The sequence below is a fragment of the Rhea pennata genome, chromosome 18 (genome assembly GCF_028389875.1).
Source record: "Rhea pennata isolate bPtePen1 chromosome 18, bPtePen1.pri, whole genome shotgun sequence".
Taxonomy (NCBI): Eukaryota; Metazoa; Chordata; class Aves; order Rheiformes; family Rheidae; genus Rhea; species Rhea pennata.
Window position 1 is genome coordinate 12,468,164 of NC_084680.1, and position 19,347 is coordinate 12,487,510.

Below are 19,347 nucleotides of genomic sequence, written 5' to 3' on the forward strand. Positions count from 1 at the left end.
TCAAAAAATAAAAATAATAAAAAAAAAAAGACAACCAGACAAACCAAAGGGACAGTGTACAAGTTACTCAGATCCTATTGTTTGCACATTCCAGTTTTGGCTTTTATTTAACATTGACTGTACAATACTCTGGTATCACTGTTTACTTACAAGTCTGAACATTGCAAAGTTTTAGTGTCTAGACAGGGATTTTGAGACTACTTTGTATTTTAAACACTGCAGTAAGACTAGAAGTTGGACATTTGATCACTGTTAAGCAGTTGCCCCCTTATAAATTTAAAGCATATTTGATGTTTTCCAAGTGAAGCTTCATGTGAAATACAGTACTGCATGTAGAGCACACACAAATTTCAAACAAAACAGAAAACCCCTCATGTACTTTAACAGAATCCACATGTGCATGGTCACCACCTAAAAATCTCTTCTTTATACAAGCAGGATTATAGCTTGTATCATCCCATGAAGGATTTATTCCAAGTCTTTGTTTCTTCTTAATAAATTTTTAAGAAAAACCTACCATTGTATTGTTAAAAAATACAGAAGTAGTTAAAAATCCCTAGAGAGCACGTGTTCTTGACTGTCCAGTTCAGAATCTGACCAAAGAGTTACAGATATAAAAGCGTAAGATGTGCAAGAGAAACCAGCCTTTGTATACAATGCAAGGCAGGTAATGAAGCCAATAATGCAAAATGCTTACAGAAGAGAAAAGCAGGTTAGCACACTGCTGATTGCACAGAACAGGATTAATAAAATGGCATAGATATACCACAGTGCAAAGATGAAAGACATATTCCACTAGTGTTATTTTCTGCATTGGGATTAGAGTTCCCCCAGCACAATGTCCACGGTCAACACCAAGGAGTTAAGCCTATGTTAGTGAACTGCAGTTACATTTATCTTTGTAGTACTAATGGGGCAATGTGGTCACATATAGGTCCATACTGTACAAGCTGATAGTTTCTTACATACTGTTCTAATGCCAGTAATCGTTTTCTTCATTAAAATCATATACAAAGGATGTATTTAACTGTTAGCTCAGTTCCTTCAAATTTTATACATATTTACGTTCTGTTAACAAATGTAAAGGATTAAAAGGGGCAAAAAAATGATGTAAAGCTATGAGCACAAGAATACAGGGATTGTTTCCCTGTGCTAGGCTAAGATGGAAGTAAGTTGTACACTCCTGCACCAGCCCAGCACCTACCCCCAACACACACCACACTGAATGCTTTCAACAAAAGCACATTGTTACAGAGCCCCTTTCTACCATCAGAAGTCATTTCACAGCAAAACTTATCCTTTACTATGGACAGCTCTAAACAGTTAGAGGTGGGGAAGAAAGGCTGAAGAACCATAAAAATAAACCATACAAGACAAAGCCCTGCAAAAGTGTAAAATCAAGAGTCCAGCATCAGTGCTCAGTTTAAATTATGTATTCGTGACACTATCACAAGGACAATCAAGGAAAAAAAAAAAACCGTCTAGATTTACCATGCAGGAGAGATTTTATTACTCTACTTGCCTTTGATAACCTGATTACATCTAAAGTCATTTAGCAGTTTAGTACTGTGTTAAACTGTTTTCTCAGAGTTTTAATTAAACCCAATAAGATGTACAGAAGACAGTGAAGCAGTCAAAAGCACCGCTTCCAACAGAGAGGAGAAGGGTCAGAAATGGAGCCATGGAACAGAGGTCACTAGCAGCCACAGCCTTCTCTCTGGGGCTGGGGTTCACTGGTTAGCCGCCCCCCCTGCGGGGCTGACGGTTTGTGCTGTACACCCGATTCCGCAGCATTCAGATCCAGGCTTCCATCTTGGATATTCTGGTATATTTTCTTGGCAGCCTCCAGGAATGCATCCTCCACATTCTCTCCACTATAAAGAGAGCAGCAGGAGTTACTTAGGCTACGCTTCACAAAAGCGGCACAGGTTACGAAGGCAGCTGGCTAGATAACACTTGCTGAGACCGGACAGGCCACTGCACTTAAAGCCATTGCTACCCTGTTCTCTTACATGCCTGTGAGTTTATGGTACGCTAACCAAACAGTCCGATAACTTTTCTTCAGAACAGCTTTTGATATGGCAATTCACTCCTCTGCCACTATATTTATTATGACTAGCCACTAATACCACTGCCTATCAAAAAATTCCGTCTCAGAAATAAGCTGTAACACTGAGCTACATACACAGAGCCATTTTCAAAGCAGCTAAAAGGCAGTCGAGCTCTGTAGAAGTTTTGCAGCATGTGATGAGCCACCTGCATTAAAGATGCTCTGCCTCCCCACCGCCAACTAGATTTACATACTTAAGTCTTTGCTAGTTTAATTTGACTGGATCAGCTGCCCAAACAGCTACTGTTTAAGGACTGATGTTTGGAACTGTTTAGAAGTACACCATTCATTACATACTTTAGCAGAATTCTAATTCTGTACCAGGGTGTTGCAAGCAAACACAACCCAGTTTGGGCAAGAATCCCAAGTTGAAAACCGAGCCTCCCCAGATGTTGGTGGGAAGCTGTGGAGAAGTCAAGCAGATTCCTGGCAGTTTCAGCAACAGTTGGTTGAAGCACCACAAGTCCAAGATTATTATTCTTACTGATGAGGTGGCAGATTACAGCTATGGAGAGTTCAAGACAGATTCACAAAGGTCCTCCTAGGTTTGTAAACAGTCTTTAGTAAAAATTAAGAAATTCTGTTGAAACAGATGCCAATGGGAACTACACCTACTAGTGTCCTAGGAGATCTAATCTCTTGTGTTCTGTTAGCTTTTCCAACCAACATAGCCTACTGCAGATTGGGTGCAATGACTTCTCTTAGCAACACAAGGAATAAGATGTCTGCTACAGAACAGCGGGAAACATCAAGAAAGTAATGCACTCAGTCTGCTTGGGGAGCCAGTTAGATTCATCCACACTCTAGGCAGAAACAAGGCCTTAAACTTGATCAGTCCAAGTCTTTGCCTGAAATACAGTATAATGTCTGTTTTCCAACTTACCTTTAAGTCAAAGCCAGCAGGAATTGAAACCACTAGGCACACTTTGCCCTCTATGATGGCTCAAAAAAAAAAAAAAGTTTCCCCTTCACTTGTGAAGTCCTACTACATCTGAACCATATGGCAGTATTTAGTCATAACAAATATATTCCGCTCAAACAGATACCTTCTAAAACATTCCTCTAGATAAGTCACTTACGTTTTTGCACTTGCTTCAAGGAACAATAAACCTGTTTAGAAACAGAAGTGCAGTAGTCAGTTAACAGAATACTTTGAATAGTCATGAATCAGTCATGTATTGGTCTTCAGATTACATGCAAAAGACTTTTAGTACTAAATAATATTTTATGAGTAAGTTAAGGCATCACTATGGAAGCTGATTTCTAGAACTATGCACAGTTAGAATTAAGCCAGACTATCTGAGGTGCAGTAAGAGTTTTACATATAATTACATTACTTTGGAAGTGTAAGCTTGCAGCTATCAATGCTGAAGATTCACTTTAACATCGCTATCTTGTAGGAAATGTAACAGCTCAAGAGAAAAAACACACCATTTTCTTCAGCAAATTGTTTGGCTTCTTCATATGTAACATCTCTCTGTGCTTCCAGATCTGCTTTATTTCCTATGAGGATTATCACCTGGTTCAGAAGAGAGAAAGTTAGTTCAGAAAACAGCTTACTAGCTTTTTCATTACCACCCTCTTCATTAAGAGGTAAGAAAAAAAAGAAATTCTTTAAAAATGCATCTTCACAAAAGCATTGCTTTAGCAGTGTCCTCTCTGCAAAGTCAAGAATAAAGTCTCCAGCTAGCACATAAGATTTGTCAGCTTGTTCTCATGAGATGAGGTCCTAAAAGGCAGTAGTTCTATTCTAAAGTCATTAAAGTTGTGCTCAGAACTGCCTCCTGTGTTTGTTCTGCTAATCCAGCTAGAATCTTTACAAGTTTTCTTTTATCACAGCAGAATCTTGCCATTCTTGATTCTAAAGCATTTTATAGCCTTTTAGAAAAGACAAACTATAAAGACGACCAAAAGTTTTGTTGGTTTTCAAAGAGACACCGAAGAGCCTCCTCTCCCATTATTCCTCCAGAAGACCTGGACAGCTTTTGCTTGAGATCTAATTTATTTCAAACTAAGAAGATGAATGAGTATTTCACCTAATTGCCACCACAAGGCAATAAGAGATATTAATAAAGTTAAGGTTTGTTCATTTGACCATGATTTTGCCCAACTGCTGAAAATAAGCTCCACAAGGCAAGAGAGACAGCAATCCTTTTGGAAGAAACCACTGCTTTCCAACCCAGAAGTCTACACTTTTACTGCAGTAAAGAAAAAGCGAGAAGAGCTCACTGATGTACTGCAAAAGATGGAGACTTAAGGATGTCTCAGCAGACTAGTTTAGAAAGAGATAGCTTCTTTAAAAGAGTGTTACCATCAACACACTGCAGATGCTTTGACCTAAACCTTCTAGTTCTTGTTTTGGGATAACAAACTTGCTTTCAAGCCAAAGAAAGTCCAACTTACAGTATTTGGATTGGTGAGATTCCTTGCATCTGTCAGCCAGCTGCTTAAATGATTATATGTACTTCTTCTGCAAAGAATTAAGCAGGTAGAGTTTTAGCTATATGGACTTTTTTAAAAATATATATATACACACACACATATATATGTATATGTGTATATATATATATATATATATATATATATATATATATATAAAATGTGCCAACAGTATGGTTAGATACTATATTTTTAATGGCTGTTATCATCCCCATTTGTCTTCCCAACCTCAAGCAAGAAGCAGTAACATCTTGTTTGGATTCAGACCAAGATTTCAACAAGTCAACTTTTAATCCACAGAATACACCTAACACAGAAGTACAGTGGAAAGACAGACCAACTCACACTTCCAGTGTGTAGGAGTACTGCTTCCCTCAGAAGGACATTTATATGGTCATGTATAAAACACATCAAAGGATTTCCTGTCAAATAGTTTTAGGGAACACTATACAGGGGAATACCACTTAGGTAGCAAACAGTGCATAATATTTGTGCTTTACTCAAGTTGTAAGCAAATGGGAGATATACCCACATACACAGTAAACAAGAGGTGCATAAAGAACATTAAGAGCAGCCCTGAAAGAAGACTGGAGACATCTGAAAGCAGAAATATTTGATGTTGAACATAGAATAATTGCTTTGCTCTTTTATAAGAGAAACTAAATAGCTTGCAAGCAGCCTCCTTTAGTTTGAAAGGTCTGACTTCTAGGCCTCTTCATTGGCTAGTCTCCCAATTCTCTCAGATACATAGAGACCATTAAGCATGTTACATAGCCCACTACAATACAAATATTCTATTTCAGGACTACTGAAAATATTCCTGCCAAGTAAGCAGCACTATCCATTCCCCCTCTCTATCACAAGAGAGAAAAATCCATGCACTGAGAAGTACATTTTAAATGTGAATTCAGTTTTTTAAAGAACTTCAGCACAAGCAGTCAAGGCCTGAAATGGCAAGATTCTCAGGTCTGTCAGCAGTGAAGTCTTCCAAGAAGAGCAGCTCACTCAAACTCTGTATGTTTCATTTTCAGTTTAAGTATTTAATTTATTCAAATGAAGTGTGGTTAGTTTTGCACAAGAAGGTGCAAATCCATCCAGACACTGAGTCAGCTAAGCACAAGCTAAGCACAAGTCTGCAGGACAGACTTAAGACAGTTATGTACAAGGCTGCAGCATTCACAGAGCTCATCGAGTACACGTGCAGCTAAGATACAAGATGCAACAGTCAATGGCACCTTACCTGGTAATGTCATAGACCATGAGAGCCCCTGCTGCTCCTCTGTAATAGCTTCGCGTGACAGCCCTGAATCGCTCTTGTCCTGCTGTATCCCAAATCTGTAGTTTAATTTTTTGGCCACTAACTTCAATTATTCTTGTACCAAATTCAACACCAATTGTGTGGGGACAGTCCGCCATAACTGTCATGAAAGATAAATGCATGTTTAGATCTTTCTAGTATGAGGTCTGCCTTCTGCAGAAATCTTAATACCACCCACTGTCAGTGATCTTGTCTATATTTTCAGCCTCTAAGCAAGCATTTTACAGTTACAGTACACAAACTGCATCGCTTAACCAGAAATAATTTTATTTCCTGAACTGCTGTTAGTTTAGGAACAGACTTATAAAAATTCTGTGCCTTCCCTGATGCATGTACTACTGATGCTGTTTAGCCATGTAACTCAGAAGGTAACAAGTCAGCTGATTCTCAGTCTATCTTCACAGAAAGAATTAACTATTTTAACATAGTAGAAAGATAAATTTTTAGACAATTAAGACAGTTAAAAAGTCCGTAACTATTTCAAAAAAAGTATCCAAGCTATTCCCAGCTGAAACAACCTGACTGTCCACAAGAAAAAGCCAGTTTCATGAATAAGTATAGCAAATTATAACAAGATGACATCTTTCTAATTACTATAAACTCATTCTTAAGAGAGTAAGAAAATACAGAAAGAGTGAGTATCTATTCAAGTTGCCTAGTGTCAGTAATAGTCTCATAGTACAGGTGTTTAATGTGTTAGTTTCATTCATAGCTTTTCTGCTTAATATTAATAGACTTCTCATGAATTTTAAAAACAAGACATAGCCTCTTCAAGAACTTTGCCATATGTAAAGACGACAAACAACTGCTTGATACTTGGTTTTGATTAAAAGCAACAGTTAAATATTCAATTTTTACTGGAAAATAGGAATAGTAGAAAGCAGAAATACTTGAACTGTAGCTTGTAGCCACTTACTACTGCATCTACATAGCACAGAATAAATACTAATAAAGTACTAATAAGTGCTAATAAATACTTGAGCCATACCCACAAGTGTGAGCAATATGCAAAGACATAGGAGCTCTTACCAGCCACTGCAAACTCCAATGCAATGTGCATTAGTACAGAGCATTGAAGCTAATTCCTGTGATGATGGCATACATGCCGAGAACATTAGAGTCAAGACAGAACGCTTAAGCCTTAAAGCCTATCATACAGGCCCCCCCCAAGGGTCATAAGTCACAGCAGCTATGAAAACTTTCAGTGCTACCAAAGTCTGCAAAGGGGAGTCAAAGAACAATTAGTTCAGTATGATTCCTTTTGCCCTTTTTAAGTGTTTAAGAGCATTAAAAAAAATCCCCAAATGTTTGTGTCCAAACTACACTAATATTAAAAAGCATGCACGTTTTAGCCAAGCCACTTCCACTGTTTCACATCACAATTTCTCTCCCCCCCCCCCCCCCCCCCAAAAAAAAGCTGTAACAAGGGGGATAGCCTTCCCACTTATCACAGGTAGGACTCTTGACTGAAGCTGCAGTCTTTCCCATTACTGCATTAACAGTTTTGTTTGTATATCTGCATGTGTCAAAACAAGAATCTAAGCAAGCACAACATGAATCCATATAGATGGAAGATGCCACTTCAAGATCAAGCATGACAGAAGCAGAAGGCAAGAAGAGGGATAAAGCATATCAGTTTATGATCTTTGTAAACTGAAATACTCACATTTCTTTTCTGTAAATTGATGAAGCAAGCAGGACTTTCCTACACCCATGTCCCCTGTTATACAAAGAATAGTTATGAGTGACATCACAGAACTGTTGCAGCAAGTATATCTTTTCATTAACAATCCCTCACAACAAACGAGACAAAGTCAGGCAGTCATTCCAGGCCCCAGTCTATTAGGGGATGTCCTATACCTAGTTACAGTCCTTAAGCTTATCAATTTTTGCAATATAGCTTTGATTACTGGCAAAGAGCTGCAAGCAAGGGGTAAAGGGGAAAACAAACGAAGATAATCTGCACTGTTGGCTTTACAACTACTCTTCCACAAGGTCATGAAAAAATTGGGCTGCTAGAAACTGAAGTGTAACCTTAATGTATTTTTCTGGTAATTTTCAGAAGAAAACCAGTTAAACACACATTCAAGGCCTTGCCCTGCTCCCTTGTCACTTGCAATTGCTGGCAAGGACTTCAGGATACTCACAAACAATTAGAACACACCTAGAAATTGCCTCACTTCCATTGATTCATTTAAACAGTGCTAACAATGAGAAATAGCAGGATCTTCCAAGTACCAGTTTTTCCACACACTGAGGTCCTCATAGCAACATGACTTACACACCACTGGGATAAGACTGTAGACCAGTGACACCTACACAAGATCATTAGGAATTAAATAATTAAGACTAGTTCTTCTAGAATAATATTAAACCCAGTCAAGCCCCTGACTCTCTAACCAGCCAAGGAAATCGCAGACAAAAACAACTTTTAAACACAAAAATATAGGCCTGACAGCAGTTCAAAAGCCTGTCTCTAAAGCAACTGATTCCAGTTAATACTTGCATGAGCGTGGATTATAAGACTTTTGAGGTTAGTGATACAATAGCAGTAGTATTGCTATAGCAAATCCAAATCAATACAACAGCAACATCCAGATTGCTAAATCTGTGGGAAGTATGTGTGTGGAGGAACTATTACAAGGATGGCAATCTTCCTGAACATAACCTTTACATTTAGGCACAAAGGAACTGCATGCACCAGTTTTAACACGCAGGTTTTTCTAGTGCTATGATGTTACGGTCCTAACAGCAAAGATGCTCACGAATTCTGCAGTATGTAATAACTAAACTGAAGTGAACCTTAGAAAGGCCTCGGTATTTGCCCCACTCCCAGTCCACTTGCCACCAGTGATGTACAGAACTCCAAAGCAGCACACAAGAGTTCATTGCCTTTGTATTATCAGTTGCTAAAACTTTTAGAGCAAATGCACTGATCTGTGAGGAACTGAGGCTGGACAAGTAACCATACTGAGAAAAGCAAACAAACTTTTTTTTTTTTTTTTTTTTTTTTTTTTACTATGTAACATGTAAACAGGAAGTCAACAACAGGTGAGCCAGGGGGTCTGCAGATAGGCTGTGGTGGATACAGATACCAACTTATAGGTGTGCGTGCTGCTGAGACAAAACATCTTCCAGTTCATACTTACCAATAATGATGTACTTAAAGATGTAGGAGTAGTTGTAAGGTGCAGTTGCCATTGTGGCACTAAAATGAAGAAAGAAACAACACAGATCAGAACTGGTACTTACTCAACAACCCAACTCAATAGTTTATACGCAAAGAGGGGGGAGTATTTCACCCCAACTATCCTTTCTTTCATAGTTCTTTTCACAGCTTCTCTTCAATCATTGAACTTGTGACCAGAGACATTCACCAAAGATGCCATATCATTTGCTCTGAACCTCTGTCAATAACAGCGCTGTAAGTAGAAACATGCTCCAAGTCATACTAATATTCATTCATTTTTACCAGGAAAAGCTTCAACCTATTACAAAGCTCTAGCAGCTTCTTGCTTTGTATACAGTCCAAGAACAGACCAATATACTTGCTAGCAAGATAGCTGATACATAAATGAAGAGGGTGTGGGTTTTTTCCCCTTTTAGAGTCAGATTTTTAAGAAGTTTAACTAAAGCAGCAACTTGGAACTATTACTACACACTTCATTTGAAACTTGCAATAGAAAAAGACAGTTTAGTTTGCATCAAACATCTGAGAATTACTTACAAAGACAGGACAGGAACGCTGAAGTAGCCTGGACTTGTTCTTGCCCATGTTAGAAAACTGACAAGCCAGAAATCAGAAGTTCAGAAAGGTGGTCAGTATTTCCATGGCTTTGTCAGTATAGTAACATTACAGCAAGGGGTTTAGGGTTTTTTGATCTGAATACATGTCACTGATTTGATAAGATTTATTTACTTACTAATCTATGCTTTATAGTGAATCCATGCAATATTGTCAAAATTATATTGGGGTAAATACTTCCAATATTCCAGAGTTTTCACATGCTTTCCTATGCACAGGAAAAATTGAAACTAACTTCAGCTGTTTCAATCTGCAAGAAATAACAGTTGACATACCAACTGATACATCGGCCAACCAGAATTACAAGGCTGTAGTGCACAGATACTGCAAGTTAACAAAAATTATGTAGAATGCCTGCTTATGTCCCAGGTTAAGTTAAACTACATACTATAAGATCAGTTAAGCAAACAAAAGATTTGCATTAGGAATTCACCATATCCTTTCCTGTTCCTGCACAGCAGATTAGAGAACCATGGTTCTCTAATATTTGGCTATAAAGGACGTGGCTTTATCCTAGAAATACAGATTCATTCAGTCACATGTTAGCCACATGACAAGTGAAACTAACATTATAAAGAAATAAAAATAGAGAAAAGCTTATGAATCTGAAATTTTCTCAAAAGCAAAGCAGTGTTTCTTCACAGATTAATCCACAACAGTCAACTCTAATCACAAGAAAGAAGGTGACTGACGACAAAAATCTCATTCATGGTACATTGCCAACAGCCAGCAGTTCACAGAATTGAGTTTTAAAGCAAACACTTTTATCTAGACCTTGGAGAGAAGAGCATAACTCAAACAGGCATGTAAGAAGGGTTTACTGTGTGCCAGTCAGTGATCTGCACCTCGCCTTTCTTTTGTGCTTTGCTCAAGACATGGAAATTATCAAATCCCAAGCAGTAAGCAAGCAAGACATCTACACTAAATCCTAAATATACACACTTGGTTAAAACTTAGTAGCGTGTAAACCACAGAATTTTGGAGAATAATTCTTGTATGCATTGGAAAAACAGAATTCCAACGCTAAATGCACTGGTACCAAGAACAGTCATTTTTATCAAGGCAATCTCAGAGGAAACTGCTCTGGAGCAGTAGAGAGAAGTCTAAGGCAGCCATTCCCTGCAGCTTTTGTTATCCTCAGTCCCTGACAAGTAACTGCTCCACACACAGAGCACTTCTTACCACTATTTTGAGTAGGAATTCAGCTGCGTGACTGAAAATGCACTGCCCTTTATCTGCTATCAGGCAACCACCAACTTTATCGTCCTATTTTCTGAATAGGTGGCTGATCTTCCAGCTTCAATACATGCACCAACGATTTTCAACTCCAGCAAATAAAAGTAATTGCTCTTCAGAGTTTACTATCAACATATATTTGCAGAAACACCCAATACTTTAAGTCTTCTAAATGCATTTTCATGCATTATGTTCTTTTCCAGCATGCCCCAATAGCAGTAACATTCAAGTAGTTAGCATATTCTGATCCAATGTATTAGTACTAGAAAGCAAGCAACAAGTCAAGAGAAACCTCATAAATGAGCTAACATAGATGAACTATGTTTATGGCTCAATTCCGTTTGATGGCAGAAGAGGTTAAACTGGAGGATTATGATGCATGTAAGTTTACATTAAAAAAGGCTGAAATAGGATAGCTTATATTTGCAAGTACTTCAGGAAGATAGCAAAGCCTGCCCTAATTTTCACTGAAAGCAGGTGAGTCCTACAACTAAAATACAAAAAGACAGACCAAAAGCCCTAATACATAACTGGTATAGAAGATCTTTGCTTTATTCTCAAAATGGTAGTATCTAGTAACTCACATAGGTCTTCAGCATTGTGAAAGTCAAGGCACAGAAGCACTCCTGTGACTATAGAATTTGCATTGTAGAAACTTAGGTTTCCCTCTCTCCCCTTACAATTTTGGTTGGCTAAGGAACAATAAATACTCAGAAGTTTTCAAAGGAGTCTCATGTTTTCCAAGCACCTGCAGTATATTAAAAAATAATAATAAAGAAATAAGAAGTTCTTTAGGGGAGCACCTCTTACTGCCTGAATTTCTAAGCAGCATTGTTGGAAAGCGAGGAAAAAATTTTCAGTATAGACAAATTGAGCCAGTTATATTACAAACTGAATTTGCTACAAGTCTCCAAACAGAGTCTTTACTCCCAAGTATACAGTTCTGTTTACCTGACAGACTGTCCTTAAAATAACATTAGGCCCATAATAAGGAAAAAGATACCAGAGACCCCACTGCAAGCACACAAAACTAGCACTCTCTCAACACAGCTTGCTAACACACCAAGTAACAAATAATTAGTAATTATTAGTAGCAATAGTGATACAAAAATGTACTCTAACCTGAGTCTAGACCTCTGTTTCAAATCCCAAACAGTTGATTGAGAACCTATTGCACATAGTAGGCAATTCCACAAACATAGATACTAATTTAAACATAGCTTTTAGAGGTAAACAAATTGAAAAGTAAAGCAAGGCTATGGCACAACATCTGCTCTGCTTGACTGCAGCATCTGCTTGGAGGCTTGTAGCTAGTGGAGTCCCCCAGGGCTCAGTACTGGGTCCCATCCTGTTCAACTCCTTCATCCATGACCTGGATGAGGGGACAGCGTGCCTCCTCAGCAAGTTTGCTGGTGATACCAAGCTGGGAGGAGTGGCTGACACACCTGAGGGCTCTGCTGCCATTCAGAGAGACCTGGACAGGCTGGAGAGCTGGGCAGAGAGGAACCTCCTGAGGTTCAACAAGGGCAAGTGCAGGGTCCTGCACCTGGGGAAAAATAACCCTGTGCACCAGTACAGGCTGGGGGCTGACCTGCTGGAGAGCAGCTCTGCAGAGAAGGACCTGGCAGTGCTGGTGGATGACAAGCTGATCATGAGCCAGCAATGTGCCCTTGTGGCCAGGAAGGCCAGTGGTCTCCTGGGGTGCATTGGGAAGAGTGCTGCCAGCAGGTCGAGGGAGGTGATCCTGCCCCTCTACTCAGCCCTGGGGAGGCCTCATCTCGAGTACTGCATCCAGTTCTGGGCTCCCCACTACAAGAGAGACATGGAGCTACTGGAGAGAGCCCAGGGTAGGGCTACGAAGATGATCAGAGGGCTGGAGCAGCTGCCTTATGAGGAACGGCTGTTAGAGCTGGGCCTGTTTAGCCTGGGGAAGAGAAGACTGAGGGGGGATCTGATCAATGTGTACAAGTACCTGAAGGGAGGGTGTCAAGGGGACGGGGACAAACTCTTTTCAGTTGTCCCATGTGACAGGACAAGAGCCACTGGGCAGAAGTTGAACCACAGAAGTTCTGCCTGACCGTGAGGGGGAATTTCTTCCCTGTGCGAGTGACAGAGCCCTGGCACAGGTTGCCCCAAGAGGCTGTGGAGTCCCCTTCTCTGGAGATCTTCAAGGCCCGTCTGGATGCAACCCTGTCTAACATGCTCTAGGTGACCCTGCTGAGCAGAGAGGTTGGACTAGAAGGTCTCCAGAGGTCCTTTCCAACTTTACCAATTCTGTGCTCTAAGGAAAGCAGAAAGATTCTGAAATATTCCAAATTATCTGGATTCAGATTCTACAATGGAGATACTCCAAAGCAACATTGAAGCTTTCTCTTTCAGAGAATTCTCTTTTAGAGAAGACCTTTTATACCCACATACTGTTTTAACGCTCAGATTCCAGATTTGAGTACTCTAGTTTAAAAGAGAAAGCATGCAACAGAAATGAACAAATCAAATGAGAGTTCTAGGCTCCAAGAAGTCATCTGGGCTTAAATCATTCCACTTTGCAGCTATCAACATTTTAATCTCAACAGGACAGAATCTTCCTAATAGTTACATGTTTCAATATTTGCATCCTTTCAGCATTCCAGTAAAAGGACAGGAATGACAACCCCTGCTGCAAGACACTCAGGTTCTAAAAACAGATACAGGTACATCAAAACAGCTCTGTGATGTAGGAGTGAAAATAAATGAGACAAACTAAACACTGAAGACATGGTGTGAGAATTCAGTCTTGAAAGCTTAAAATCTCAGCAATACTACAGCTGAAAGGAGGAAGACTAGGCAAGAATAATGCTTAACAGCATTCATTAATTACAGGATATAAATCCTTTTCATTATTATGTAGCTAATATACATTGATAATGTCAACCATCTGGAGAGAATGGAGTTCTGCCCCCAGCTCAGTCTTCTATTACAGACACATGGGATCTTAATGTCCTTTTTTTAAAAAAAGAAAAGGGGGGGGGGAAGACTGCAGGACTAAGAGTTGCAGACAAGCATATACAACCTACCTTCATCTGCCACTGACATTAAACACATTAAAGTTGACCAATCATGAATTTACTGGTAACAAAAAAGCAGTTTGGTCTGGAAGCTTGGCAGACATAGCTATCTTTCTTATGGTAAATTCTGCCAACTTAGAACAAGTTTTAGCTCTTTTCAGAGGAAACACTTCCCTAGAGATTAAAGTATTATTTCACGACTGCAGTTAGCAAGAGAAAATCGTTCTTCATCATACACAGACCTCTGCTTGTTTAAAAACTGTACAATTAGATTCTGTACTGCACTTATGACTAGAAATTTTACAGCAACTAGTGCCACCACAACCATTTTCAATATACTAACTCCTCCCTAGAGGCTTTAAGGTAAAAAACTTAATGAGATAGTAGTGACATCTTCTGTGCTGCCTCCTCTAATTAGCAAGCACTACACCTGTACATTGATTATTACTGAAGCCTTATTTCAAGTATCAGCATCTATTTGTATACAACAGAAATAAGGATGTTCTAGCTGCACTGTGGTAAAATTATCAACACAACGTAATTGTCAGCATCAACAATTGACAACATCACATCCATACCAGCTTTGATGACACCTACAAAGTTCCTTCTAGCTGAACTCAAGGACACAGTCAATTTTAATTCTTCACTGATACCATATTGCACAGAGAATTTTCGTATTTGTTTTTTGCTCAACAAAAAGCTATGCTACTAGAAGAAACTAGAACCTGCATGCACAGATTTTATCAGATACTACCTGTGCTACCATTAGCTGGCCAACCCACACAGAGATGATACCTCTAAAAACAGCTACCAGCTTCAAACACAGGATAGTCCAATTATGTGTTTCCCCCTTCAAAAAAGGGGAAAAGAGGAAAAAAACTTTACCACTCATCAGCCAGAGAACTGCTGTTTACAGCCAGTCTGAAGGAAGAGATGTTTTGCATTTCATCTAACCATCTAGGTGTCTTACTAGCGAGGATATGCAATAGGAGAGTACCTATTATAGAAGGGAATTGGGACTTGAGCTGGCGGAATGCTATCATATCATCCCTTTCATAATTTGAAACAATTTTTAAGAGAGCTGTTAGTTTTTTCATCTGGAAAAACATTACAGTCAGTTACAAGGAGAATTGTATACAACCACTACTACTTAAACAGTAGTTGTATGCAGTTCTGCTTGTAACTGCTTAAGAGAAACGAATGGGGAGATCCTCTCCCAGGGCATAACCTTCTTTCTCTTTCCCACGTATTCACATAGACATTAAGTAACAATGAAAACCAAGAAGAAGTTAAAGTGAGGGCAGGGGCTGGGATGAGGTAGGAGAATGGCTTCAACCCATAATTGCACTATTTCCCTGACAGGATCTCTGTCAAGTGCACAAAACTGAATGCAATATTCTAAATGTACCAGTTAAACTACTAGAAATATAGGCTATAACTCTATCAGTTAAGGCCTTCTGTTAAGCCCTACCACACTGAAAGTAATAATCATTGTTATCAATTAATACACCCAAGCAATTAATTCCCACAGGTCTGTTGTTCATAGCAAGCTATAAGGTCTAGAACTATTAAATTTCATTGTGGTTCTATTCCATATACAAAGGACACTTAAGTCTTTCTACATAATAAATATATCAGCCATCTTAAAGATAACAGCTCCAGAGCCTCCCCCAATGTTTTTTTTGCTCATCTTTTAATGAGTCCTCTAAGACTGATTCTTGAGGAATCTCATTAGAGGCATGCTAGCAACTCAATACTTTTCCTTTCTCATTCTTCAGAAAGGATAGTGTCAAATAGATGTGAAGGGGAACTGACCAGCAAGAAGTCATCCTCTCTAGTTTAGTTTTCTCATTTGGGCTTCAATAAAATACCTAGTACAGCACAAGGCGGCAAAACTGGCCAAACTGATCACCACATAAGAAGTAAAATGACTAGTGACAATCAGAGATAGCAGCCAGGCAAACTTATGAGCTGCTTTTGAAGATCACACTGCATTTTCCCCATTATCTCCACATCCAGTTATTCTGTCTTTGAAAAAGCACGAAGCCTGCATGCTATTGGGCTTTGACTAACAAGGGTACATAGAGGTGCATGCTTATTTCAAGCTGTTCTTGAAGAAGTGCATTTGCTATATTCTTTAATCATGTAAGACACCCAACTCAGCCTGAGGTCTGTTGAGTATTTCTAGAATTTCCACAGCTTTTACCATCATTCCTGTATGAACATGTTGACTTTTTTAGATTTTTTTTCTTCAAAAGAAGGCTACATATCATACCATCCTCACTTTTTGATTTTCCTCAGCAGTTATCCAGTCATACTCATTGCTTTTGTTATCCTTTCAATGTTTTCATGTCCTGCTTTCTCAAGCTCCATTTTGTTTCCGAAACTTTTTCTATGTGCACACACACCCCTCATTTCTTGCTAACCACACCTAGCACCACAGCTAAATTAAATGACATACCTGTGCTCAGTGAGAGCACTCTCCTGATGTCCATTCTCTTAGCCACAGGAGTTCTTTATTCATTTGCATATCCTCATTTACCCACTTTCCTCTTCCTATGAAAAAAAGTTTAGTTCAACCTGCATCATATGTCTGAGGTTGTAGAAGAACCAAGTTTCAGGTATCAGATAAACTTGGAGACAGTATATATGGAAGCTAAAAGAGCTATCAGTCTAACAAACTAATACAGAAATGTGACTAAAGTCATCAGCTTGGAAAAATACATTTTTAAACAAAATTAAATAAGGTCTATTTCATCTGCTCCAGAAAAAAAGTAAAGTGAGAAACAGTCATAAATAGATTCCACTAGACACACAGGAACAGACAAGTAATTTTAAAGTTCTCTTTGCATTTTTAAATCCTAGTACCTCAAGTATAACAGGTTTGTTTTCAGACTGCTGTCCTTCATAATAATTTTTTTCTTGTGACTCTCAAAGGAGCTTCTTACTACAAACTCAAATCTAGGACAGGTTCAAATCCTACAGAAAACTAGCCACTTTCTTTTTAAGCCATATCTAAAGATCGTTTAGTTGAATATGAAGCCTTCCAGAGTGGGATTTTCTTGCTCATACCTGAGTAACGATCGAGCACAACAGGTCTCAATCTAAATGTAGATAGATCCCAGAAGTGCATCCCATATAAAAACATTCAGGTATTGGAAGAGTTAGATTTCTGACTTGTGGACTGATATTAATCAAGTAGTCCTTGTCTTAAACATTGTAGTCAATCTCCTTCATAAAGGGGCACTTTTACATCTGTGAAAAAGAAAATTGTAGAGCACCTTTCTACTTCAAGGATTCACTCCCTTTTGGAGGCCTAGAAAGCACAGCCCACATTAAATAACTTCAAGAGCAATAGACCCACTGGCGAAAGACCCCCAAAAGAGGCAATTTTCCATAAGTTTAATGCAAGGATGCAGCCAGCAGGTTTTCAATTCAAGACAAAGCTCTCCAAGGGTGTCATAGAATCCTTAAGAACATACTGCAAACAGGCAGGCACACACACAGGCAGGTGTGTGTGTGGGGGGGGAAGCAGTTTCACTCTTCTGTTTAGACAGAACAGACACTGACAAAAGAGAAACAGAGGAATCCAGAAGGCTTCTGTCACTTCCTCAAATAGGAAGTGGCAAAGATTTGTTGCCTTTTTTTAAAAAAAATATATATGAAAGTTATTTTTCCACCCAAGTTCAGGGCAGCCTGGGGGAGCACAGGTAACATCAGGCACACCAGCAGCCTGACACACGCACACCGCGAGCCACCTGCGTGCGGCCGCCGCAGGCGAGGCGCGCTCCCACACCGCCGCGCCCGGTGCCGGGCTCCGCGGGGAGCGCGCAGCGCAGAGGGAGAAGCGAGGCGGCGGCGAGGCCCAGCCCGCCTCGCCCTCCACGGCCCCACGCGGATCCGCGGCCCCTCGAGCTGGGCAGCGGCGCGGGGAGCGCGGCCCCGGCTAGGCCCAGGACCCGGGCGGCGGCAGGAAGCAGGGCCGCCGCCCGCGCCGGGAAGCGGAAGGGAACCTGCCCCGGCCGCGCTGCGGCATCGCGCCGCGGAGCGCCGGGAGGGCCCGGCCGGCGGCCGCGCACCGCCGCGGGGCCCGGCGCGCTAGGCCGGGCCGGGCCATTGGCGGCGGGGGTGGGGGGGGGGCGGCGGCCCTCCCCGGCTCCTCCTCACCTGGGCTCGGGGAGCGAGTGGCTGTGCAGCTTGGCTCTGCCGGCGGCAGCCCGGTCCCCCGTGTAGGCCCTGCGAGCGCTCCGCTTCGGGCTGGGCAGCGGCCGGACCAGGTCTCCGCCTCTCTCCGGGGCTCCCTCCGGCTCGGCTCGGCTCAGCTCCACTGCGCCCCCATCACCCCCCTTATCCAAGATGGCGGCGCCCCTCGCACGGGGTTTCCCCTCCCACTCTCGACGGGCGCCGGGGCCGCACAAAGGTGGGCGCGAGAGCCCGCGCTGCAGCCAATCGCGGATGCCGCGCACCCGGCGGGACCCGCCTCCCCACGCCCTGCGGGGCGGGCCGCGGGGCGAGGCGGCGGCGTGCGCGCGCGCGCCTTCCCCTCCTCTCCCCTCGCTCCGCGCGCCCGCGGCCCCGCCCCGCCCGCGCGCCCGCTCTGGCGCGCGCCGAGGGGCGGGCGGGAAAGCGGCGGCGGCTCGTCGCGCGCTCGCCTCACGGCGGCGGTCCCGCCCCACCCCTCCGCTCGCCTCAGGAGGGCGCCGCGGCCCCGCGCGGCGGCGGCGCCTCGCAAGGTGAGGGCGGGCGGGTGCTGCTGCCGGGGGGGGGGCCCGCAGAGTATTGCGGGCTGCGAGAGCCAAGGGACCCCGTAAAAATGAGACCTGTCACGGTCGGGTGTGCGGGATCCCACACGGTCACTCTGTGCAAACTGAGGAGAGGCCAGGAGGGAACCTCGGTTTGGCAAAGGCACTGGCACATCCAGGCCTCCCACAAGGATGGTGGTTTGCTGGCATGACCTATAGAGCAACGCAGATGCAATATATTGTAAAAGCGCCAACGTCAGATGGTAAAACGTCGATACTATGACTAGAACATTCAGGAAAAAAAAAGCTTTGGATAGGAATGCAGCTTTATGTTCTAATACAGATTACAAATAACTGAATGAAAGTAACCTAGAATACAAATGAAAACATCCTTTTTTTATGCAGACTGCAATAAACACTCTGCTTAGATCTACTGTACATGCAAAAGGTGAGTGAACAAGTGTTAACACTGAAGAAAATTTCAGCTTCTCCAGTTTTCCATTGCGGAAAAGTGATACTCCTATAAGGCCCTCACCAGACAGGATCATACTGCCCCTTGGCCCTTGCTCATCCCACTTTAAAAGTCACTACTGTAACTTCCTCCAAATGACTACTTTTATTTTTCTATCTGACCTGCAAGCACAAGTTGCTTG

General features: G+C 41.6%; 1 protein-coding gene across 2 annotated transcripts; it reads right to left on the bottom strand.

The window, feature by feature from the left end:
- Positions 1–72: 72 nt before the first annotated feature.
- RAB14 (RAB14, member RAS oncogene family) lies at positions 73–18,316 on the bottom strand. 2 transcript variants are annotated; one of them, XM_062591235.1, is made up of 9 exons: positions 18,120–18,316; positions 16,414–16,508; positions 9,017–9,075; positions 7,534–7,587; positions 5,790–5,967; positions 4,514–4,580; positions 3,542–3,629; positions 3,190–3,220; positions 73–1,874 (listed from the first exon to the last, which is right to left on the bottom strand). In XM_062591235.1, exons 3-9 carry the CDS (start codon positions 9,066–9,068, stop codon positions 1,697–1,699), a joined length of 648 nt encoding a protein of 215 aa, XP_062447219.1. In that variant the 5' UTR covers positions 9,069–9,075; positions 16,414–16,508; positions 18,120–18,316; the 3' UTR covers positions 73–1,696. The 2 variants fall into 2 exon arrangements, with proteins under 2 accessions (XP_062447219.1, XP_062447218.1); XM_062591234.1 differs by lacking the exon at positions 16,414–16,508.
- Between the last annotated feature and the right edge of the window lie 1,031 nt (positions 18,317–19,347).